The following is a 27,015-nucleotide window of genomic DNA, read 5'->3' as shown; positions in this document are numbered from 1 at the left end:
TCTTGGGGATCTGGCATAGAAAATACATTTTTGAAGTTTAAAATAACTGAATTATGGCTTTCTTCACTGAGTTAAGTCTGTTGTGTATATAGATTTTTCAGTCTGGGAGATATATATATATTTTCTTATTAGGAATGTCAACAGCATCAAGCAAAATATTTTTGTAGTTGATGACACAGAAGCAATGTCTGTTGTTCTACAAGTAGTTTTCACCAGCTGTGGTTCCCCCAGAAACCAAACTGTTCACCTTGACTTTGTGTTCCTTTACCTCAGCTGTCATAGAAGGTTGGGTCAGTGTTGTGTATTCATATTGCTGCTCACATTTCCCTTTTCATTCTGCACTTGTGGTTTCTGGAGTGCTGTTCCAGTGCAAGTGTAAATATTAGAATTTAAGTGATTGATTGACTAGTTGGTTTAAGCTTTGCAGTGAAAGCACATGGTCTAGGAGATTTATACAGCTTTGAAAATCTTGCCTCATAGACTGGAGATTGAAAAGTGATCTGGAAATGTTTTGAGATTTAGAACTGTGGCATTGCCTGCATTTTTGTATTGTATAAGCATCTTTATTTGCTGAAGTTTTGTTCTGTTGTGTACTTGAATTTTGCAAATATTGTTCATATGTGTCTATATTAATTTAGCTTGTGTTTTGGATAACATACAGGATGGGCATCTGTCCGGATGTGTTTTGATTGGTGATCTAATTAAGCTAATAGCAAGGATTACTAAGTGAACAAGAAGACTGTTACCTAAAATATCTACTGTCTTATAGTATATTGTTTTATCCCCAATTATCATCAACGAGGGATATAGTTGCTTACAGAAGCTTTATAATTTCTGTTTTCACTTATGTGAATAAGTCACCTGGGTGTTCTTGGCTATCACCTGTATACTCAATGAATTTGGAAGAAAGTCCTAGTCAGAGAGAAAGCAAAGGTCAGATTTGGCTAGCATGTCTCCCTTTGTCAAAGAGCAGAATTTGGTTCCCATGCTTAACCGATTTATCTAGTATTTAATTAATTGGCTAGCAGTATCGAGAACCAATAGATGTAATAAATTATTAAACTCAGCAAATTTTATAAATTGCTTTCTAACCATGGTCTATGTCTGTTTATCTTATAGTAATGAAGCAGTTTCTGTTGGTTAGTGCTTTTGAATAATGATGGGAATATTTTGCATTTGTTTTGGTTGAAAGATTATTTGAGTTAGTATGGAGCAGAGGGAGCCTCTGACTGTAAAGAGTGATTTTCAGTATGGCCGGACAGGAAGTGTCTGTTTAAATATGTTTAAGATATCTAAACAATGGACCTAAACCACTCTGTGGAGCATCGTGATTAAAGGAAAAAATAGTTCACCTCTAAGTATTCTGCAGATAAATGTGCATTCTAGGAGGCTAGGGGAGAGAAACTCCAAAACCAACCACCACCACCACCCCACTGCCCGCCAAAAACCCCCATGAGAGAGTGTGTAATGCTCTGAAATGAAAAGTACTGGGGTACAACCTAAATACTCCTGTCTGAGGGTGGGATTTGTTTTCTGACTGAAAGGTGAAACTGATTTGATGCATCTCAAATTCAGATGGTGTAGAGAACTAAGAAATTATGGAAGTGGTTGAGGCAAATACTTTATAAAGAATGAAACTGGTAAACTGGGATGGTGCTGTTAAGGACAGATTTGCTGGGGTTGCAGAACTGTGAAGTCTTTCTCTGGGGGAAGTGTGGTTTTTCTGTACTTCTGTATTTCTTTCTCTCTTGGGAGTATTCTGATTTACTTTCATGATAAACCTGTAACAACAGGGGGATCACATTGCTGAAATGAGTTGAGCTGGAAGGGATACATAGTGTCAGCTGAAAAATAGCACTTGGTAAATATGTTTTGGCCAGGGTTCAGCAAAAACCAGATCCTGTCAGCTAAGTAACACTCTATTTTTCTTCAAAGTGTCTTTTAGTTAGGCAGAATTGTACAGTCTCCGCCTTTTTGGAAAAAAGAAATAAAATACTGGTTTGTCTTGGTGGTCCTGACAAGGCTAGCATGGATTGCTTCACTTTTCAATACCTTTATTCTCTGATGTACCCTTGACATTGGAAAGTGTTATCAGGTGTGGGGAAGTGAGTGATGTCTAAATCTACATCAAATACTGTCCTTTGGGTCCTGGGTGAGGAAATAGCCCTCAAGAGTCTGTTTCAGTGGAATGCTCAGCTGGAATCTATTGTGTCTATGCATCCTGCCCGTGCAAAGTCAAATCTCTTCTGGACTGTGAGATCAGAACTAGAAAAATGAAATAGGTAGAAAGTGGGGGGGAAGATTAAGTATGCCTGCTGTTGTGGTTTAACCCTGGCCAGCAACTAAGCACCATGCAACTGCTTGCTCACTCTCCCCACAGTGGGATGGGGAGAGGATCAGAAGAGTAAAAGTGAGAAAGCTTGTGGATTGAGATAAAGCAAAAGCCACACACACAAGCAAAGCAAACCAAGGAATTAATTCACTACTTTCCATCAGCAGGCAGGTGTTCGGCCATCTCCAGGAAAGCAGGGCTCCATCACACATAGCTGTTACTTGAAAAGACAAATGTCATAATGCCGAATGTCCCCCCTTCTTCCTTTTCCCCCAGCTTATATATACTCATCTTGACGTCATATGGTATGGAATAGCCCTTTGGCCAGTTCAGCTCTCCTGGCTATGTCCCCTACCAATGTCCTGTGCCCCTCCAGCCCTTTCGTTGGCAGGGCCTGAGAAACTTAGAAGTCCTTGGCTTAGTACAAACATCACCCAGCAACAATCAAAGCCATCAGCGTGCTGTCAGCATTGTTCTCACACCAAATCCAAAACTCAACACTGCACCAGCTACTAAGAAGAAAATTAATTCTGTCCCAGCTGAAACCAGGACACTGTCTTGTCCCTGTCCTCAGTACATGGGTGCTTGGGTCTATGCTACCTGAACTGGACCATTTCCTAAGAATGAAGAGTCTTTATATGCGATGCATGGCCACTGTCATATCATGCAGACATTTTCAATATTATAACCTGCATTGAAGTTCCTAGAGCTGTGAATAAATTACAGAAATAAATGTTTCTGTCTGGGTTTCAGGTAGTAGTAACTGTGGGAAAGTAATTTACGTGTTTTAGAAACATAAAAATGACATCCCAAAGTAAACATTCCAGCAGAAATAATCTGGCCTTGTTTTTTCTCAGCCAGTAAATTGAGAAAGCATCGCTGTGTAAATACATTGTAAGCTAGGAAGTTTTCATATGAACGGTGCTGTGTTTATGACAGTATTCTGAATAGCAGTCTTGCCAGAGGAGATGTCAGACAATCTTCCTGTTCTTTCTTCTTTGCTCTTGTTAAAGCATCAAACCATATGGCAAATTAAGCCTGTTTTTTTATTAAACTTTTCATTGTACTGAGCTTAGTGTGAACTGGGAAATGCACTTTCTTTGAACTATGCAGCCATTATATAAGGATCTTAATTAGGAGATGTTAATGTTTTTCCTTACGTTCCTGGGAGTTTATAGCTCCCTCTTGTGGCTAATTAAACTTTTTAAAGAATCTTATTTCTGAAAATTACTTTTTGTGCGACCATCATTGCTCTGGAATAAACGATGCAGTGGCACATAGAGGATCTTTAACTTGGGCTTCTTATTACTATACCAAGCATAAGTCGCTGTGCCATAACTAGATGCATAGATGGGCAAATAGATAGGAGAGAAAGGTCTGTACATACTTGCACCATGAATGTGACGGCTTTCTGAAGCTTTAAAATGGACACATTTAGTCATTTAGAAAAAAATCTGCTGTCTGGTAACTCTGTTGGTCCTATACATTAGAAACTGAAGAGTGGTTTACAGCTAAAGCAGGGGTGAGATATGGGATGTGTCATAACTCCAAGGAGTACAAAACTTTTAGGTACCACATTGGGATGTCTTGCCACCAACCTCAGGGTTAAAATCTTTGCCAGATTTAGAGTTAAGAACAAATTTTTCCTCTGGTCAGGTTTGCAGGGACTCTTAATACACCTGCTTTTCTATCTAGTCTGGAGAAAGCTCTGTATGATTATCTGGAATTTTTCTGTTAAGTTCCCTTGCAGAGCCCATTATTTGTTTTGCTTTCTTTCTGTCGCTTGTTAGAACTGGAGCGTTGTGCTTATACTACATCTTAAATTCGTGGTAAACAGTTGGGTAATGTTTGAAGGCTATGGTAGAAATGGCTGTTGTGTAGATGCCTTTGAATTAGATTTTTATGCTGGCCTGTGGCTGACTTCAGGCCTTTCAAATCACTGTTCTTATATTGGATGGGAAGATGCACTTGTATTGTAAGTCTCAGAAATCAGGGCAGGAGATGATCTGTTCATCTTTTCCCTACAAAAGTGAGCAATGGTCGTGACATTGCAAAATTGTAAGCATAGCTTTATGTTAAGAAAAACACGTATTTTTAGTCTTGCTGTAAAAAATACCAGAGATTGGTTAGAAAATGAACTGAACAGCAGGTAATTTTTCAGTAGGAACTATTAAGTTTCAGTTTCATCACAAAACCTGAAGTTACAAAGTTACTTTGCCCTTTTGTCACCTGCAGTGTTGTCTGTCTCTGTGTTTTGGCATGACATACTCAAAAATACATGAAAAGAAAACTTCATCCATTAGTGTTTCTGACTTGGAAGGAGAAAGGAAAAAAAGGTGAAACAAGTTTTTACTTTGAAATTTCTCCCTTCCCCAAAGGGTTTGAGAATTGAAACTTTATCTTTGGGACTCCTGTTTTCCTATTTCATAACTTGTGGCCATTTTTCCCTCAATTAAAATAAAGGAATAACAATTATGGAGTGAAGTCAAAATCTCTCTGCCCAGTAATCTGCAAACCAGTGTTGCTGAACCCACAGCAACAGGGCAACAAACATGTATTTCCTCAGGGACGTTATTAAACACCCTGCATATTTATTGTCTCAAAATGGGAACAGGTCCAGAATTCTAAGGCCACTTTTTCCTTTCCTCTTCCTGAGCTGTAATTCAGACCAGCATATATTTGACTTAATGTTTCTGTAGAAATATTAGCAATATAAAATATTTAGAAACAAAAGAACATGAAACAGCAAAAGAGAGGAGTATCTTGGCAAGATTGTGAGCCTTAAAGGGCAAGATTAATTTATAAACCTTCTAGATTCTATTGTACAAATACAAACTTGCAAAGCATGTAGCTTATAACAGACACTGTTTATCTCTGCAATATATGCTATACGCTACTGTCACTTATATGAGATAGCCTTGAAATGGGATTTTTAGGGATGTTTGTTTTCTTATGGGGAAATAAGGTTGTGACAGTAACAAGGAAATTCTGAGATAAGATATATATATAAAAATACACACATAAATTTGGAAAGTGGAAGAATTCCAACTGTGTGACTAAGCAGGGTTCGGGCCAGGATACCCAGATGTTTTCATGAGGAGTTTTTTCCCCTTGGTTTAAAATCCTGGGAAAGGAGCAGTGTAAAGGTGAACAGGGGAAAAAAAAAAGCGATCTGAAATAAGTCTATTTTGTAATGACTTTATGATGACTAATAAAACAGCCTGACTAATTGGAAGATAATGTGCAATGGCTCTCTGGTATTGTAAGGGTTGTTGTGAAATAAGTACGCTTTATGCTGCTCAGTGGAACACATATTTTTTTCTTGCTTGCCTTTTTTTTTTTTTTTTTTAAGTTTGTAGCTGTTTAATCTACTTAACTGAAAAACTAAACAGAATTAAATAAAATGTCAAATTCTAGACGTAGAACGAATACAGTAGCAATAGGATAATAGAAACTTTAAGCAGTGAAATAGAAGATAGTAAAGATAGGCTGGGAACCAGTTAAGTACATGAGTAGCTTTTCCAGAGTTTAACATAAGAATTGTACAGCGTTTTCTGAATGAGTGAAACAATAATTTATGGTTATATGTTACATTATTATAATGAACTATATTTTATAGTTATATATTATTGGTAGGGAATATACCTCATCATTAGGGAAAAGATTGAAATGGCTTATGTAGTTTCATAATGATTTTTAAAATTTTTATCATATGGTCTGTAACTTCTGGTTTTCTGCCTCGCAGGTCATCAGAAGTGAAGGGACAGAGGGAGCAAAGTTTCGACTCTCTGGAAAGGGAGTAGATCAAGATCCAAAAGGAATTTTTAGAATCAATGAAATCAGTGGGGATGTCTCCGTGACCCGAGCCCTTGATAGAGAAGCAATTGCCAATTATGAGGTGAGTACTCATAGCTAAATGATCTCTGCCTCTGTGTTGAAAACATATATTTTTTGAATGCGTATTTGCTTTTGAAAGGGCTGCAGTTATTGAAGACTAAATTGCAGGTGCTGTCCTATAAAATTCCCCAAAGAAGCATTTGTCCTTTGGAAATGGTAAATGTGTTTATTTTTACATGCAATCGAAACTCTACTCTGCTTTCTGCATGTAATTTCTGTCATTTATCTTTAGTCAAAATACTGTCTGAACATCTTGTATGCATTTGAATTGTGAATACAAAATTATGTTTGGACAAAAGATTTTTTTCAGGAAGTTGCTACTAAGGTACTACATGGTTATACTTCTTTTTTGTTATGAAGCTGTCAATGGAATATACTATTCAACTCCATTTTTAGTAATGTGTATCTTTTAGCAGAGATAAAGAAGATTCTGTTAATATGAAAATATTAGCAGATAAATCTCTGTCAAATGTAAGTCTCCTACAAAGATTTTGCTAAAGATGCCTTTACTTGTCAATAAATGCTGTGTTTCTCCCCGTTGAAATTCTAATAAATGATCTCTGAAATCTGCAAAGTAGCTGCACCACAATGTCCTGAAGTGCATAGTATAAATAGAAGATATGTCAATTCATGTTTTCATTCTAGCTCTTGAAATGTACGATCAGATAAGTTGTGTCTGGCCACTTCAATACAGATGAGCAGCAGAATTCAAAACATGAAATGGTTAGTACATTTGCATCTTGCCACTTCTGCCACAGCATGGGGGACTGACCTCTGTATCCTCGTGTGAGCAGTGAGCACACAGCACTCCAGCTCATGTGGGTGGCACAGGCTCTGGTGACAGTTCTGACTGCCATCCCTGACTGCTACGTTTTGTCTTCCGCAGCGTAGTAATCACTACTTGTACTTTCAATGCTGTTTCTTTCCTCCTCTGGAAGAGTTTGCCAGTTAGATGACTAGTCATACTTGCTCAAACAGTACTGTTAAAATTTATCATATGTTGGTTTTCAACACTTAAACATCTATTTCTCATCCGGGTCTACAGTGAAATGTATGTTAACCACTCGCATAGGATTTATGGTAGTTACTGATGTCCTTCTTAAAAGGAAAACATTGCAGTTTCTCTTTTTAACACTGTTCCTTGTCTTCATTTACCAGCTGTTTCTTATTTTATCAGTGCCTTTCAACTTTAATGTATTCAGTATACACCTTGCATATTTTTTTACTGGAAAATCATAGTAGTCTTTTCAACCTAATGCATCAAACCACAAATGGCCCTCCTATGATCTGACAAAAGTATACGCTTAAATTAAGGCAAAAACATTTCCCTAGAGGAGCCTTTTTGAAGCAATGAAAGTTATATACAAATAGTGCAGTGTGGTAGATTATCCAGAGGAATGTGAATGCATATCCTTATAGGCTGTAGTGCTTTCTAACCTGTTATATAGCACTCTGCTCAGCATGCTCAGTGGCATCCTGTTGTGCAAAATGTAGTTGAAAAAGTTATGTAGGAGAACCCTCAATTTGATTAGCCTGCCTTTGAATCCAGCCCATTGTTTTCCAATAAAGATGTATCGTGGTGTCAGGAAGGCAGCAGGATTTTCCCTCTGATTTCCTTGGTGCATGGAAAGATGAATTACCTGAAAGACCCTTAAATTTCTCTCAAGTGTTTCTGTTTTCTGGTTTTGTTGTAGCTCCCCCCTGCCCAGTATTGATGCCTTAAAAGACAAAGTTCAAAGCAAAGGACAAACAAGGAAAGAATAGATAGATCTCCATGAAAAAATACAAGTTCTTTGCAAGTCATCGTACTATCAGTGGTGGGGCAAGAATAAAAACATGAAATCTGTTTGAATCCTTCCAGCTACACAGAGAGGGTGCTGTGCATGAGCACTGATTTATTTTCTATGCCTAGTTCATGTACACTCAGGATAAGAACTATAAAAAAATATTTATAGGGCAAAAAATAGAGCTTTTGTGATTGCAGTATTTCGTAGAACTTTGCAGATTTTACTATCCATGTATCACAAAATGTTTTAAATTAGCTAAGAATATTTAATCTAAAAATGTGTTGTAGTTGTTTTCATTAAGTGTTTGAAATTCTGCTTTTTGCTGCCCTTTTTCTCCTGCACATTTGGAGGCTGGGTGACACAGCAAAAGTCCAAAAGCCACTACATTGAGATTAGCCATTAGTATTATTTTTTTCTTATGTGTATAGAACTATGCCAATGAAATTGTGTTTACCAAGGGAAAAAAAGTAGATGCTTCTGGTGTGCTTGTCCGGGTAACTTTGTGGGATGCCTGCTTTAAGGTCAAAGAATGTCAGTCAGCTTCAGTTTTAAGTGAAAGCTGTTTATGAAGAACATCAAGAGGATGTAAGGATGTTGTTATGCCCAGCACAGAAAGGCAAAACTGTGTAGTAATTCCTTTTTTCTTCTAAAGAGGTTTGATAAAGAACATTCTGATAGGAGTTCCTGGGGTCAGAGTAAACTAGTGGAATTACTTTGAATGGTTTTATTTTGGGGCTTGCTACAGCCTGTTGATGAAACTACTAAATGATGCTCTGAAGAAGGGGCTTAAGCAGAATATGGGTATATTATTGAATTGCTTCTGGCTTGGTGAGATAAGCAGGTAGCCTACAGCCCATATTTAGTGGGAGCAAAAGGTGTTCGGTTGTACAAATATGCTCTCAAAAATATTGTCTTTCATTTTCTCTCAAGATTTGAATAAATAAGACCAGTTGGAAATTTCAGAAAATGCAATGGCAAATCATTTATTAGTGTTGAAAAATGCAGATGTTTAAAAACAAATTAAGGAACTGGGTGGGGAGACTTAAGATGGAGTTTCTAGTCCAAATCATTGAGGTACCTACCATCCAAAAATTGCCAATATCTATTGCAGTTCTAGAGTCACTTCAGATCCATAGTCTTTTCTGATTCCAACAGAGCGGAATTATTAATGAGTTTTCAGTTGCGTTTTTTAGCAAAAAAATCAAGTGCTTCTAAAAAGATCTGCAGAAACAGAACAAAAGGATTCCAATGAAGTTGGTAGTCTGTGCTAAGTGTTGATAAAACACTAGTGCACTGGGAAACAACATTTCAGATACAGAGCCAGTGAAGACTGCCTGAAAAACAGTGGTTATAGGGTAATCTGTTAATTAAAAACACTGAGCTCATTTTCAAAACCTCACATTTATGTAGATGATGTATTTGTAAGCAGAATGCTTTCATGCAAGTAAAAGCAGGAAGAGTTGCATATATCGATTACCATGACCAAGATGACAAAAACTGTGAAGTAAAAGAACTATGTTTTGTTCTTTACTCGAAGTTAGATAGGCTCAGAAGAACTGGGAACAATATTCTATTAACTTTTTGCAGTTAATGCATCAAATTTTGGTTAGACATTCCTTGGATACAGGACAAAGCCTGAAGTTCTATAAACTTGTTTCCCATCACTTATCACTGCATGTAATCCCTGCAGCAGTAAAATCCAGTTCTGTAACCTCTTAAGCATCAGTGGCAAAGAGCCATCTGGTCAATAGGGGACTTTCAATTGAGTCTCGAGATTTTAAAGGATGTTGCCATCGTTGATGGACTCTTTCATAACTGCTTGCCAAGTGTAAATATGTGTGGAAGAGAAATAATCAGAAAGTGATTTTTTGCAAGCATGAAATGAGGAAGCTTGATAAAACTATTCAGCGACAGTGGGCAAATTAAAGCTGTGACCAAATTTACCTAGGCAATTTGGACTGTTAATGAAGAGTTAGTTTTAATTACTTTTTAGGTAAAGAGCTTTATTTGCTTTAGAAAATACTTAACAAGCAGAGGTGTGAAATCAGCTTTCAGATTTTCTTGTAATGACAGATCACAATTCTGTGAAAGGACACCTTGCAACTGGTAGTGACAGACAGAGATATTTAGAAAACTTATGTTAACAGGCCTGAAAAGCAAATTAGAAGTATTCATTCTATGTAGTACTGTTTTTACGTGTTGGATAACAGGTAGACTGAGAACAAGATAAAGAATTCAGACCAATCAACAGCAATCAAATCTCTAGTGTGAACTGCTTCAGTTTAGGTTACATGAAACTGTTGTTTCTGTGACAGAGGCATATATTTAAGATGATGATGCAGTCCTAATGGACTCTATTTCTATGTTAAATATGGAACAAATAATGGAATGCTTCCCAATCATAAGGAAGACTACCCAAGGAGTATTTTGTGAGAAAGATTTTTAAGTACTTGAATGCATTTTTGCAGATACTTGAAAGTAATACTGTAGCAAAAAACTAAAGTGAACAGCTGTAAATTATCCTGTAAGAGGAGCAAATTTGTCTTCTGTGTAAGTCCACTTTAGTGCAGCCACATCCTTTCCAGAATCATTTATCATACCTGGTATTCAATCTCTGCCCCATGTGGTGTGGAGATGCATAGCCAGCACACAGAAGCATGCTTCTCTTTGAGAGGGAAAACCACAAACTTGCTTCTAACTTCAAGATAGGTATAAAATGTATTTTAATCTGGGTTGTCTGTAGTGGCAGAATTGTCTGAAGTGTAAGTGATCTGCTCTGACCTGAGATGAAACCAGTTGATGGGAATGTCAGACTTCAGTCATGTCCCACTAGTATCCCGAAAAAAAAAAAAAAAAAAAAGGCACTCAGCCTTTGAAGGCAGGAGGGGTTTGGTCTTGTAGAGGTTTCAATTGCAATAAAATGTGCTTGATCTAATCTAAGCATCAGCAATAAGACCAAACTGTGTGTGTTAGACCTTGTAAAAAAAAAAAAAAAAAACTTGGGATAATGAGTGAGTACAAGATTTCAGGGAGGAATCCTGATATTTTAACAAGGAGAAAAGAAAGAAAAAAATCGGTGGGGGTGGGGAAGAGTTCTTGTGCAGGTACTGGATTTGTTGTTAATAAGCTGGAAACTGATTCATATAAATGAGCTGTAGTTACATCAACTGACATAAAGCTGAAAATTCTGGCAGTGAAAATGATCTCTGTAGCTTGTGTTACATATGTGTATGTAGAGAATACTTGAGATGTTTTGTTAGGGTTTTTTTTCTTTATATTGATAAGTTTACATATACATTCATTAATGTATTCATATGTTGGAGCACCAGGTAAATTCAGAGAGGACTGTTTTGAATTAATTCCATATTTTGACTACAGATAGAAAAATGAACACTGACTGAGAAAGTGCCATTAGGTTGTTGCCTGGCAGCATTACTTGAAATTTAACTATCCCTACATGGACTTTTCAGTAAGCAAGCTGATGATAACGCCTATGCAAAAGAGGAAAAATCATCACTATGAATGCTAAAAATAATGATTTGCTCTAGGTAGGTTCTGAAAAAAACATGAGAAGCCTCTTAAAAAAGCACTGAATTTCCTCTGTCATGGCTGCACATGAAGGAACTGCAGGATGCTCCATATCCGAAGGTAGACATAATAATCTTAACCTATCACAGAGACTTATGTCTCAGCAGTCGCACTCTGTTCATATAATAGTCACAGACTGTAATTTCTGCAAACCTATGTTAGCACAGCATCAGGCTTAGCATCAGAAATTGGTCAATTCATAGTTGAAACTCAGTTTAACTGGCATTATATCCATATAGGCATTTTCATATAGGAAGAAGAGATCAACTCTACTTTTATATCGGAATCCCTTCTACTTCAACAAATCTTGAAGATCAAAATGCCAGAAGTTACGATAGTCTGCTCTGGGGGTAACATTGCTCTGTTGTTAATGTTCTTTGTGAAACTTTCACTGTGGCCAAAATTTTTGGAGCAGCAAAGTTTCATTTCTGTTGATGGTGTGTGAGGCTGATGTAGTGTTCATGTGATCACACAAGTTCTGTTACTGGGAAAGAACTCCGTCAGTTACACAAATCTCATCCCTCAGCAACACCTTTATTCCAGTGCAACTTCTCAGTGTAGCCTGGCTGAGATGCCTTGAATGAATTTAAGGTTCTTGATATGAGGCTCTGTATGTCTCTTTATCTCTCATCAAGGTGACTGTTGCTGTCTGTAATCTCTAATAAAGCATTCTGTCCATAAAATAGCATTATACTACAGAGGATTCTACGAATCTTATGGAAACTTGTTCTTTGTTCTGACAATACTGGCTCGGTATTGAACTTTGTTTCTGACACGATTGTTCATGACTTAGCACTCTTTACTTGTGTGGGGAAAGGATGAAGTAAATGTATCTACCAACCTAAAAAATCCCACTTTTCATCTAAAAACTGAAAGTCATGGATTAGTCAAAAAATTGTTGCTTCCTGTTCTTTTGTAACAAAGGCATTTAGACATAGAAAGACTTTTATTAAGATGACAAAAAACTGGAGAAAAACAGGTGTGGTTTGTTAAAAGATAATTAGTACTTCTTGAATCTTTTTTTTTTTTTCTTTTCTGTTGAGATTATGAAGTGCAAGATTAAGTGTTAACAGGTATGTCATCAAACCTGGGAGCAGAAATGTAGTAACAGGAACAAACCCAGTAGAAGCAAAGGTGTAGATCCTTCAGTGAGATCTTTATGGACAGACTTCTGAATTCCTGGGGAACTTTTTGGCATTGATTGTTTACCAAGGTTAAAAACAGGATGGTAACCATAACTTTGCATAAATCAAATATTTGAGCATATAAATTTTATAGAGTCATATTTCTTAGAAGTATATTTTAAATAATTGCTTGCACAGCTGGGATATAAATGGAATTTCCAGCTACTGGAAATATCTCTTTTTCTCCTAAGGTTGGTTAATGGGATAAAAAGAAAACCTGACATGAAATGAAGTTAAAATTCATGTTATTTTTATGTATATTCTCCCATTTTGTCTTGGGGGAACAAGATATCTACTTTATATAAACTCTCTAGTTTACCGTATCTTGTTCATTTTTACTGTAGTCTATTCAATACATACTGTAGATCTTAATGTTATGATATATCAGCAGGGTACTGTGATTCATTTCAGAAGCCACTAGAATCCTCATATCATTTATGTGGAAAGCATACAAAAGTCAACAATTAGTTTTGTTGGAGGGTATATGCTTTATTCTTAGATATAACTGCTTTCATGGCTTTGACATTCCTGCTGTTCAACAGCACCATCATGTCATTTGTAGGAGGAACAGAGTGAAGTTTCATTAAAGGGAAAAATCAGCAAAGGTTTGTTTATAAGTTATAACTGTCAAGGCAAGGTAGTGGGCTTGGATTTCCACGTTAAAAATAATGCAAACTCCAAACTCCAGGCAAAATTAGTATTTTCTCATTGAAGAGTGGGAGGTAGAAATGCACAGCAGTTAGAAATAAAGAAAAATTGGGAGTTTACTGAGACAGTAACAAATGACATAAAAATTGTTTTCATGGTTGTTTTGTTTGTTTGGCTTATTATTATTATTATTTTCTAATAGAACACAATTCCTAGAAAGAATAATGATGTGTTCAGTAAAACAAGAATAATAATGTTTTTGTCATATTATGTTAATAGCCTGTGAAACTACTTTTGCTATTACATATTAATTGCATTTTAAGGCATTTAAATATCATCATGATACTTCTTCACTCTTCAGCATGATCAGTTCGTTTCCTTTCCATGTCTATTTGTATTATAGCAACCCTCAAAATAACTTGCTTGAAGGCTCACTGTTCTAGGTGCAGCATAAATACCTAGGAAGGTACTTTGCCCTTTCCCCACACCTCAAGTTTCTCTATAGTAAGCATTTGCCTTGCAAATGTTTATAATTTTTCACAGCCTTATGCAGTGATGGACGTGACAGTTTCACAGAGGCTGTTGGTGTTTTATGTCTTTCTAGCAAGAGCATGTCAGGTCTGAGCAAAGGGGAGGGAAAGACTATGTGGGCTCCTACAGCTTCAATCTGTATACCCATTAACTTTGTGTTTCCCAACTGTGTACAATTTGTCACAGGTTTTGTCTGCGGTTTACTAGATGTGCCTGATTATGCTCAGGTATGCAAAAGTACAGCTTAGAAGTTTAGAAGGAAGATGGAAATATTTTACTTTTTTTTTTTTTTTTGGTTGGTGTGAATCAAACATCTTGGTAAAGGAAATCTGCTCAAAAACCTTACTCAAACCCATTTTGATATATTAGCATTCTGACAACTAACTATAGATTAAGCAGAAACTATTAATCTTGTCTTTATGAATGGCAAGGAAGGTCCTATTTTCATCTCTTATTAGGGATGTATTTTTCGGTTGTTTTTTTTTCTGCAAAAAGTGTACAAGTTCTGAGCTTCTTAATATTTTACTAAGCCTGAAAAAATCTTGCACTGTGTATTTTGAATTAAAGTACCTTTCCTGTGACTCAAGTCAAAGTTTTGGAGATCTGGCCTTGCTTGTTATTTTGCAGCACTACTTTAAGCTTTTCCTAATGCATTATTAACATTCAGACTATAATACATACTTTTTGAAGTTTGGTTGCTCAAATCTCCATATCTCTTGCTTCTCCCAATAAAGAAAGAAGTCTGTCTTATTTAGATATTTGGTCAAAGTTTAGAATCTTTGTATTGGGTCTGGCTGAGCCCCATCACAACCCTCACAGTGTGGAGCTTGAGCTGGTAGCTGGAAAGGTGGTGATAACATGGGTGCTCGCACAGCACCAAGGCTGCCTCTCCAACCCTCCCCCGCTTCACCTTCTTCCCAGTAGGCAAGATCCTGGGAGGGGACGTAGCCTGGACAGCTGACCCAAATCTACTAATGGGATATTCCATACCATATGATGTCTGCCCAAATGTAAAAGCTGAGAGAAATACGGTGTGGGGGGGTGGGACATGCGTTATTTATGGCATTTGTCTTCTGGAGCGACTGCTATGCTTACTGAAGCCCTGCGTCCTGGGAAGTGGCCAAACATCACCTGCTGATGTTCGGGAAGTAGAGAATAACATCTTTTGTATTGCTTTGCTTCACTGCATGTGACTTTTGCTGTTGCTTCATTAAACTCTCTTTCTCTTTCATCTTATTTTCTCCCCCTCTCCCTGTTCTGCCAAGGAAGGGAGTGAAAAAGTGGCTTGGTGGGCACCTGGCATCCAGCTAAGGTCAACCCACCACAATCTTAATATTATGATTGCTGGAAAGACCTTGGTTTCTATAGCTAGTTCTTCATCTTGTAAATGTGAGTCCATAACAATCTATACCTTTTTTAAAATGAAAACTGAGGTTTGGTCTGTAATAACGATATTTTTTTTCTTTCTTTTTTTGGGAACTAAGGCAATGAATTCATTATATTTTTTTGTAAATAATTTCCTGTCTGTAGCTAGAGGACCTGCTGTCTCCTTTCTGACCTCTTGTTCTTTATGTACCTGAAAAAAATCATATTACCTGTCTTATCTTCGCCTACAATCTTCTTTTCATTTTCCACCTTCTCACATCTTTTTTTTTTCTCCTTGTGCTTTTAACTTCATTCCATAACCTTTCTGCTCCCCCTGTCTGTCTTGATGTTTTATGTCATTCACTTACACTCTCCCTATACTCTCTGCAATTCCTTATTCAGACATACTGACCTGTTTCATGCTCTTTATAAACAGCGTTGCTAGGGGTATGCATAACCATCATCTAAGCATAAATTGGTTTTATCATTATATAGAACCCTTCCACTGTCTTCATAAAAGCTGTACTGCTTTATCCATTCTAATCTGCTGTGTTTGTAAGTAAACCTATGTTCTGGAAACCCTTGACTTTGGATTACTTAATACATGATCTTTTCTTCAATTTTTGTGGAAGAGCCTAGGTAGTTGGCATGTGATACTAAGAAATGTAATTGGAAAATTGAGGAGGTGTGTCCATTTTTAATGCTGTTTAGACTGTGTTTCTCTTCCATCAGATTATGGATATTCATTTAAGAAGTATATGAATGGCTAGAAATTGCTATAATTTACGTTATTAAAAAATATTCTAATACATAATTCTGTCAACAACGAAGTTCAGTCTGCTCAAAAGGGGCCAGCCTCTGAATGGGAGCTGTATTATAGAACACCTTACATAATAAATAGTTCTGTGACTTCAGAACTGTGGTTTTAATACTTGATCTCTGTAAAATTGTTGTAGGATAATGGGCCATGTTTTAAAGCTGTATATGCATGTGTTTGTGGCAAAAACACTAACCAGGTTAGTGATTTTTATGCAAAGTTAAGTTTTAATGTGGTGTGGCATGACATTTTTGCAAAATGTGTAAAAAGAATTTGTATAAAATTAAGAAATAAGCATGCTTTAATGATTCAATTTCTGGATTCTGTTCCATTGTGCATTTTTTAAAACTTCATTAGGGGGATTAGGCTACAAGAAATCTCATCATTTAAATATCATGGTACAGTTGAATATGCAGTTAAGTTACCTTAAAAATACAGCCTTTCTGCATCTGCTTTTTCTTGCACCAAGGTTCAGGAGCCCTAATATAATGCACTTGCTTCATAGGGCCCCTACTATGGCATGTTCATTGTTATGTATTTTCTCTATGTCTGTAACGGACTTTGTGGAAAAATGGCAGTATTGAACATAAAGTCTCCATTATTGACATTTTTGACTGTTGTATTTTAAGTCCACTGCAGGATTCATCTGTTTCTCAGGTCTGTAGATGAGGCAGATGACCAGTTGTGGGTGGGTGATAGTAAAACTTTATATTTTCATCTGTGGAAATAAAATTAGAACCCTTTATGGGTCGACTCTCCCCCCCACCCCTTCCCCGGAATATATCAACTGTGTCTCTGTTACCACATTGATGGTAATTAAGTATTTTTGAGTAGTTTGCCATGGGTATAGCTAGCAGCATAATTTGGCCCTGTAGCTATACTGAAGCTAACAAATTAACTCATGCTGCATGAGCATAAAGAGAATCCATTTTTCTCTTGCATCACAGGTGAACTCTGTAGCGTTTACAAGAAATAAAATCTAAGAAAATGTATGTTTTGTGACTGTAGTTCTGACTGATAACATTTACCAATCAAACAAAAAGGGACTAATTTATGTATCAATGCACTTAAAAAAAAAACCAAAAAAATACAGCTGCACTTCAGTCTGCATATATGGTGTGCATGCAGGTTGCTTTTCTGCTATACTTTGATTAAATACCTACAGATATGTCCAAAAGTATACATCAGAGCATAAACACAAATGTGTGATATCATAAACCTTAGCATATTTTAACAGTTTTATATACAACTACTTTGTCTATTCCGCTCAAATCTCACTTCTGTTGCAGTCAAATGGAAATCTTGTTTCTATGCTTCACAGCATGAAATCGCTAGTGCACTATCATTATTTCTTAATTACAGTATTTCTAAGTTATTCGTGGAGGCTTCAGTCACGCTGAACGTTAGGGATCCGACTCTCACCATCTAAAATGTTACCTGTCCCAAGAATTTAAAATGTATCAGATCCCCAAAATTTGCCTGAGTTTGATTTATGCATTGAGTCCCTTTTAATCTGCACTTTTTTGAGCCACATCATCTGACCTTTTGAGTTATTTTTGGCGCTTATATATTTATCTCTGCGAAATGAAAATATGACGAAACTCAATAGGTGGAACTTCAAGAAAACCTGCTAACTAATGAAACTCATAAAAATGTATGAGTTGGCAATGCTACACTTTACAAGCAGAGCTGTAAGAATCTTCTTTTTTCCCTTATTAGTCTTTTGTGGTGAAGACTTTCATAGAAACAGGTGATTTTTCTGTGTTCACCTTTTTCCTTCTTTAAATCTTTTCCAATGCATAATAGGAGATGAGAGAGAGGTGTAGGGGGGGACTACAGTTATAAATATTTAGAGATCATTATGTGAAAAGACTTCTCATATTATGGAAATTTTACTTGGCATCATTTTGATAACATGTAAATGATAAGAGTCTTGCTGTATTTGTCCTGGTTTACTCAGGTCATTACTAATTATTTCTTAATTAGACGTGTTCCTTAAAATGAAGCTATATTTATGTGAATTTCTTGATATTATTTTTTCTAGAGGCTCATTAACCAGAGATGTGACTTTATTCTAAGATTTTTCACTAGATAATTTGGTTATATCAGTTGATGTAAACCACCGTATGTTTAAACTCACATGATGTATCTTTTTGTTATGAGTGGCTTTGTAGTTTTTCTTTAGAGGATAGAACAGGTCTCAGTAGCTACTGGCAAAACTCATTGTGCAGGTGTGTGACTAGAAGTTTGTGTACTGTAATCCTGATCCTTTCGAAGTTACCCCATAAGGACATTTTTTCTCTCAGAGCATTTGTATTGGCTTTGAAACAGTTTGTCTAAAGTTGTTAGGCTGCTGGCAACAGGAGTAAGGGCTGGTAAATGTTTTACTTCAATCTCTCCTAAAGTCTAACACTAAAATGTAGAGGGTCATAAAACAGTCCACTTGGGAGTAAAGGCTTCTGAGTAGGAAAAGACATGGGTAAAATATTGGAGAAGGTGGTATGGAGCAAGAAAACCTTTATCTGAAATGGTAATATGCATCAGAGGCTTGGAGAAATATTTCTTCTAGTTTTTCTCATTAGCTCATGTTTATATAGTGTACCCTGCTATGCAGTTGTATTTGCAGTTTAAATTTGCAAAATAGAGATAGTTCATCTTTGCAGAATTCTTCCCAACCTCTGCTCTGACATTCTTCTTAATATTTATTTTGCATAATGGTAATTCAGAGATCTGAATGCAATGCATTGAAAATAACTATTATCTATTTAAGGCTCTGTTGTTATATGTATTTCTTAAATGTATTATATATACATAATACACAGGTGATACGAATACAGATTGCAGATTTTATTTGTGGATACAAACAAATAAAGCAACGTGCTGCTGTTGTATTTCCAGTAGTTTTAGAAGGTTTAATATAGTTAAATAACAGGATTATGATTTACTACTTAGAGGGAGGAAAATCATGACAGTTTTAAACTACCAATTTTTCTTGTTATCTAAACCAATTTTTAAAAACTTCAATTTTTTTCCTTGCTGCTAGGGAAATCTAGTGTAGAGGACAACAAAAAAGTAAAGACATTATTCTAAAAAATACATATAATCCCTAAATGCTGTGCAACTTTACTGTATTTTGCATTTTCCCCTCTGAAGAGGAAAGAAAGCATTTGATATGGAAGAATACCCTATTGGTTTGCCATTTTGTATGAGCTTCTATTTTTCCCATGATCAGTGTGACAGTTATCCCCCACTTATAAGGAGAGACTGAGTTTCATTCAACAGTCTTGGGATTCACAGATCTGAAGGCCTTATTCCCAGAAACTGGAGTTTTTCCTTGGAGATGGCTGCAATCTTTGTCTCAGTCAGAAATCTAGAGCTTCCAATGGAGACTTGGAGAAAACCCAGCAATTTTGGTACTTGTCAGCCTAAAGCATTTCTAAGTTCAAACCTTGGGTTGTGAAAATTTGTTCTGGGCATTTACTGTGCTCTGCAGGATGTATCTAATGATGCTGACCTTATTGAATCATGGATCTGCTGTACGTGAAACCAGCAAAATTAAAGCACAATCTGCTATGTTTATGGGCTTGAAGAGCCAGCAAACTGATTCTCCAAACATGTAATTTGCTTGTCATTCAGCTTTGCAGAACACAGATGTGGCAGTACAGAAGTAGGAGACTGTAACTGCATTTGCAATCTTTAATATATTAACAATACATCAACCTGAAAAACACATTGCATGTGGTCAGGTTTTAAATTGCAAAATTAATGTTCACTATTAATTTTAAGGTACCAAGTCATCTAACGATACCAATACTCAGTTCCTGTTAAACCTGTTTCCAATGTATTAAAGAAAATGTTTTAAAGGAATTTAGATGTTTGAGGGTATGCATTTAATTTCACTCCATTTCTTTATTGGTAGCTTTGATCAATGCTGTGCTTACTACCTCTACAACACGCTTTGAACTTGTAGATGCAAGTGTATAAATAATTTCCCATGTCAATTTTCTGCTGATATACCCAGGCTCAAATATGAAAAGCAAGGTGTCTCCTAAATTCTAGTGAGTGGGACTAGTGAATTGATTAGTTGAATTCTGAGTTCAAATTGCAATTAAAGGCAAAATTGCATCTCTTAGAAAGGCTTCAAGTCATCTCCCCAAAGTATAACAGTCAGTTTACAGGCTTTTGACAAAGTTTGCATGGTGAATAAAAACTATTTTCAATAACCTTTTTTTTTTATTTGTAAATCAGACTCTTAGAATAATAGCAATTAGTAAACAAAAAAGATACAGTATATTTTTCGCAGTTTTTTGGTTTACAGAGGAAATTCCATTGCTTTTTCAAAATATTGAATATGTGATGCAGTAAAATAATTATAAATAAATGCCATCAGCAGCTTATAATTTTATTTTATTTCCCTCAACAGACTCTGCTCAAGGTATTTAAAATGACAGTGTGGGCACTGTCGATTCAATTGCAATTATTATTTACAGTGTATTGATGTATGCTTTGCTGTAGCAGTCTCAGGGAATACTTCAGGCATACACATCTGCATTTGAGATTTAAACAGAACCTTCCCCGATGACAGATAAAATGCCAAGGATTTTATGAACATGTTTATTCCCAATACTGGCAGTGTTTTCCTACTCTGTTATGAGGTTTCTCCCTTTCTTCCTTCCTTATGTTTTGTTCTGGGCTGTGTTAGAATATTTATTAATGTCTTTCTGACATATTTTCATCACTTAATCTCTCATCGTTTTTCCCTTTCAGTCTGTATATGTGATTGTCCAATGTTGTTGGAAATGACCACAGAACCTGACATTTTGATCTCTGTGTTCTTGCAAAATGTGCATATTTTAATCACCATAGCCTGCAGACTTCAAGAGCACATTCAAATCCCCAAAGAAGTAGTTTCAGTGATTTAGTATATGCTGCTACTCATATAATATCGGTAGTGACTCAAACATACAGCTGTGTTGAAGGATCCTTTGCTCCTGCTGATATTGTCATTTGGATCATCTGAGAAGCTAATGTGCTGATATTAGCCACTCAATTTTAATTTTTGCTGTTCAGCACCATAAATTAAGGTATTTTATGGCAAATGTAAAAAAGGTATGATTTGAATCAATTATGCATTCTGCTCCGAATCCCAAAACTTTTGAGAAGCATTTAATTATGGTAAGGTATATCCAACAGGTCAATTTTCTTTTATCTTTTCACAGAGAATGTGAGGACATAGGTATGAAATGTGTAAGCATAATTTTAAGCTAGACTTATTAAAACTGCTTATTAATGAGAATGTTTTCCTTTTCGTAACACAGAACTTGTCCTATGTGAGTAGCACGGAGGAGTTACTAGCTTCTGCACAGGCTATTTGCTTTATCCTAAACAGGAATGAAATGGAGGAATTAGGATGGAAGGAAAAGAAGCCAGAGGTTCTTTACAAACTGGAGCTGAAATGTATCTTTTTCAAAATACAAAACCCAAAAGCACTGAGTATTTCAGTGACTCTACTTCCCATTGTTTTCACTTAGTGTTAGATTTTTAGATTCTAATCTCGTGAAATGAGATTTAGCTCTTTAAAAGATGTGGTATATTATCTTCCAGTTTTCTGGGGTTTATATATGTTTTCTACAGCTTTTTTAGGGTTAAATATGCAGGGACGCAAACGCTCTTTTTTTTCCCTTGTGAAGCCAGTATTTTAATTTCACTTGTCTGTTGTGTTAATTTGGTTGTAACTTTTTTCTAACAGCTGTTGGGGAGATCAGAGTATTTAAATAACCGTTTTCTTAAAGGTGTTAGGATCAGTTTTCTGATGCTGTCACCTTAATCTCACAGACTTGCTGCTTAAGGTCGGATACTAGTGCACTTAACTAGTAGTAAATGTTGTATTCTATGACTAATGCCAAGTTGTTTGTCATGCACACATTGCTCAACAGTGGTGAGGTTGACAATGGAGTGATAGGTATTGTTATCTTAATACCTATCTTAATTGTTATCTTAATATCTATCTTAGGGGTAGCATAATTGCATCAACATTCTGATACTGATCTGAGACTAATGTTGTCTAACTGCTTCCCATTGAGACTGTAGTATATTAAGCCAAACCCCAATAATTTCAGTAGGACTGTTCATGAGATAGGGTTGAACTTCTAATATGGAAAAGGAAAGAAATAGAAATTCAAAATAAACTCTGCTAACAAGACATGATTTATTGTGTTAAATGTAGTGCTTACTAACAGACATGATTTCTTTTCCTATGTTGTTATATTTTTTGCTGTATAATAATTTTCATTGTTGACAAGCTAGTGAGTAGAAAAGTCAATGTAAAATTTGGGATGTAAAAAATGGAATGTTCAAATTTTTAAGAGCTTTTCTATATGGGAATGATTACAGAATGTACAGTGCAGTAAAGAATTTGACTCTTTGCATTTGAAATCTGTGTAGATCTGACAAGCACAGTTGTTCAGGAAACTTAAGTTCTGGTGTTGCGTCTCAGGTACATACACATGAGATGCCAGGTCCAATTAACAGTCTGATGGTGGTAAATCCATTATCCTTGGAAAGAGAGTCCACCATCAGGAGACATTAATTCAATGTGACACCAACTGGGGTGTTTATATACGGCTAATTGCAATGTCAGACATTCCGCTCTAATTGAGTTTAATTGTGGCAAAATTGGAGTTAATTAAAAGTTAATCGTATAGAGCACATCATGTTGTTATAAACTACAGGTACATGTTTCATATCCATATTATTGTTATTTAAATGGTGCTTTCAATTACTGTGCCTCATATTGACACTTTGGAAATGCACTGTGATTGTATTCACATCACTGAATGTTTTCATCCTGAGTAAGCATGTAGAAATGTGTTTATTTTTAAAAAGTTTGGGTTGGTTCATTATATCACAATATAAATGTCACGTGTGATGTTTCCAACCACTTTGTTAAGGAAAGCATTGACTTTACGAGAGTGCTAGTAAAATAGGAGAAGAAAATTCTAGTTTACCTTAAGAGAAGTATACTATTTTTTACATTGTCCATTGTACTTTGATAAGAAAATCTCAGTTTCCTCATCTTTCATGAATCCGGTTTTTTTTCTAGTTGCGTCTTATCTCTGTTTCATCTGTAAGCATCTCTTCTGATGAATGTCCTTTCTGTGGGGTTTTCTCTGGCCTGTCCTCACCTTCTTTTGCTCTGCACCCCTTGCCTGCTCCTGTAGTTTCCAATTATGTATACACTGACAGCTCCGTCTCTATCCTGACCTCTATCTCAATGAAGTTTTATATCAAAACCCTTTTATTTGACGTGTCCTCCTGGATGTCTCACTGCCACGTCGGAAATACACATTGCTCTTCCCCCTTTTCTGTTAACAGGCAATGCAACCATCCTTCTGCCCAACACTGTCTTCTTTTCTGCTTGCTCCACATACACTTGCTATGGCCAAGCCTTTCTCAGTCTTAACATCTCTTCCAGCTTTTCTGTTAGTGCAAAATACCATGTACTTCCTGTAAATTGCAAATGAAGCTGCTATTACCTCTACTACCGGGCACCCACTGGATTTCCTTCCATTGGATTAAATTCAAGCTGTTCCTATATTGAAACTTTGGGCAAGTTGGTCTTTCCCAAGTTGCTGCTGTCCTTTTGGTCAACACTTATTTATCTTCAGTTCTTATGAATTTCTTAGCCATCACTTACCTTTGCCTCTCACTTGAGTATTTCTTTTGGAAACAGCAGACTTTCTCCTTCTGTCATGGCATTGTGTAGTGTTGTGTAACTCTGTGTGAGTGGTACGAGGTGCAAAACACCATTACTGCTTCTTTATTACATGCAGAAGACAAAAATATATAATGAAGCCCATGGGTCTAAGTCCTGTGTCTTAATACATTTTTCAATATTTATTAAGATCAACTTCTAAATGAAATGTATAGGTTTTAGTTCAGAGGAAAATTTATAGCTAATGACTTAATACAGGTTTGTGTTGTACTGCTTTTAAGATCTGCTTGTAAGATGTTAGAAATTACCAGTATGTTTCTTGGGGAAGCCCAGCAAAGTGTTTTTAGAGAAGCCAGATGTAAATTTGTTGTTTGGAGGAAAGATAAAATGAACTTTGAGCTGTCCCAGCTTATATATTGGATCAATACAAGCATTTTATCCTATTGAATAATAAAGATTATTTCAGGATTGTTTCAAGAAGCACAAGCACTGTGACTTTGTTATTCTAGCATTCTCAATGGGTGTTACAGGAGGCTTCAACTATAAGTAGGAGGATAGCCGCTTGCTCATTGAGTTACCCTTACAGCAGAAAGGATGAGGTCAGTCTGGTACCGCATGGTCACCAAAATATCAGTTGTTTTGGCTCCCCACTGCTCCTACTGCTGAACTTCTGTTTTCAAATTCTATTTTTGTTCTTTGTTGCTTATTGCATTAATATGAAACACTTGGGAATATCTAATATCATGAGGTCAGCTTCTAATTCAATTAATATTCCTGTGTTTTTCTGTCTCTTGCACTCCGTGTTTCATCAATATTCTATTCCAATGCAAGACCCTTAAAACTGATTGACTACAGGGGATACCATGGTATGATACTTGAACTTGGGTCCCTCTTAAATCTAATTTTGTGGTTACTTTCTAGCAGACATCACACTATTTACTTTTCACTGATCATGCCCAAAAGTCTCTGACATTAACAGGAATTATGTGTATCCAGGGAAATATGAATTATATTGACCTCCAGGCTGAGCAGCTGATGTTAGTTAACACATCAGGGGGCACATATATATGATCTAGTACCTTTAAAAATGAAATGTTTCTCTTTGTTGTTTCATAATTAGTCTAAGCTTCTCGTTATCCATACAGCCTGTTACAGTTTCCAAAGTTTTGGCATTTGGCTGACATGAAATGTAATGGCTCATCTATTTACCCTTTGATCCAGAATGCTTTTAAGTATGATCAAGGACTAGTCTGAAATTTAGCATCCGCACTTTGATAAAACATATGGAGACTGGACGTGTATTTGTGGTTAAAATGTAGTTATCTTTATGTTAAATGGGAAAGCAATGAGTTACTTTGCCAAGAAATAAAGTGGCAAGTTGTCTAGCTTTGTGATTAAATGATAGAAGAAAGGTCTGACTTACATTACTCAAATATTAAAAATATATTCTTTCACCTTAAAAAGCATAAGGAATTTTGCATTAAAATAATAAAATTTGTCCTGTTTTTCCATGTCCCAAAAGTTTTCCAGATGGTTCTTTTCTGCAACTGAGTGAGGTAGTTGCATAAATGTGGGAGTATAAATGGGCTGGTTAATTTTCTTTGTTTCCTCATGTATTTTTTCCTTTGCATGGCTTGTTTAGAACTGTCCAAATATAAAAAAAAGCAATGAAATATGAACTGCTTGTTTTCAAGTACTTTATGGTTCCATGTACAAATCGGGCATTTTGATATTACTAGGTTAATGCAAGACTGGTAAACATTATTCTAAATAATATAGATGAACAAATAATGCTGTATTTGAAAATGCTCCTTATGCTGAGAAGGTGATGCAGTAAAATTACTGCTTTTCATCAGTTTTAAGTAGGCTAACACTTTCTTCCATTATCATTATCTATTGTGGGCCAGCATTTTCCTCAATTCTTTATTCTATAAAGCTAAATAGCCTGAACAAGGCAGAATGTTTCAGTAACAGATAGCATAGTCAAATCAATTCCAATGAGAGGAATTTGGCATTGTGGCTGCCTAACGGAATTTTGTCTTCTGCAATATTTTTCATTAATCTTTTTGCTAAAGTAAACTGTTTTCCCTGTGGAAATTAATTAGCATGGTATCAAGATTTTTAATTTTCAGAAAACACTGGTAAGATGTACTACTTTGCTTTAGACATATCATACAGCAGGGCAATAATCTAAAATAAGGAACAGGAAAAAAACCCTGATAATGAATAAACTTGCAAATTTCCCTAAAGCCAAGAAGTCCGTTCATTGTACGATTTTGCTTAACGTTAAAATCTGTCTCAAAAGTGAATAAAGACCAAGGTGAAAAAGCTGTCATCGTTCAAAAAGTACAACGAGTTTTTTCTTCGCTAAGTACTAAAACTGGACATGTGGGTGAGGAGTAAATTTGTATTCAAATGTTTTTTGTTTGATTTATCACAACCAGCAGATCTGGGTTTTGGTTCGGTTAATTTTTTCTTTAGTTAGAGAGGCATCGTACTGGGTCATAGGTGCATCTAATAAAAGACAGCTTTTGTCCTTGTCAGTCCAAGTATTTCTGTATACTCAATTAGAAGAGTAAGTAGGGCAGTTTTGCTTTAAATCTTTGGGTGATGCTGGATCCAACGCATGAGGTAACGAAACAACTGATCTCTGTAGAGCGAGCTGATGTCTATATGGTAGTAGATAAATTCTTTAAAGCTTCTTTGGAAGGTGAGGGGCTCAGTTTCATTCCATCTGCATTAGACTTTGATTAAAGCCTGTTCTAACTTATCCTCTGTGACTCTCCATGTTTTTAAAACTGTGCTTTGGGTGTCTGTAGAATGACTACCTTCCACAGGCCCCACCATGTAACCCATCGCTTGGGAATAATATTGGCTTTCTTCTGGATTGTAATCTCATCTGAGGGACAGCCAGTGAAAACTGTGGGGTTTTTTAATATGCTTCTTGTAAGCAAATAAAGCATATATGACTTGATTAGGGCCAGTATATATGAGCAGTCAAGTTACAATAGAAAAAAATTAGCTACTATGGGAGAGGAGGGATGGAGCTTTCCACTAAGTATTTGTAAGCATCTCTGATTTGGCAAAAAATCTCTATTATAAGGAGTCCACTTCTGATTTCCTAGAATATAAGGATGTGTGAGATAACTTTT

The 27,015-nt window shown here is 36.2% G+C and overlaps 1 protein-coding gene across 2 annotated transcripts in view; it reads left to right on the top strand.

The window, feature by feature from the left end:
- Positions 1-27,015, top strand: part of CDH13 (cadherin 13) — a 509,852-nt gene that overhangs the window by 233,292 nt on the left and 249,545 nt on the right. For both annotated transcript variants that reach the window (XM_080410698.1, XM_080410697.1), the window contains exon 5: positions 6,078-6,230. In XM_080410698.1, the coding sequence (XP_080266824.1) occupies positions 6,078-6,230 (153 nt within the window). The remainder of the gene's footprint in view (positions 1-6,077; positions 6,231-27,015) is intronic.

Source organism: Falco punctatus, assembly GCF_963210335.1.
Source record: "Falco punctatus genome assembly, chromosome: 14".
NCBI classification, from domain to species: domain Eukaryota; kingdom Metazoa; phylum Chordata; class Aves; order Falconiformes; family Falconidae; genus Falco; species Falco punctatus.
Note: the sequence above shows the minus strand (reverse complement) of the source record. Positions and strands in the feature narration are given on the sequence as shown.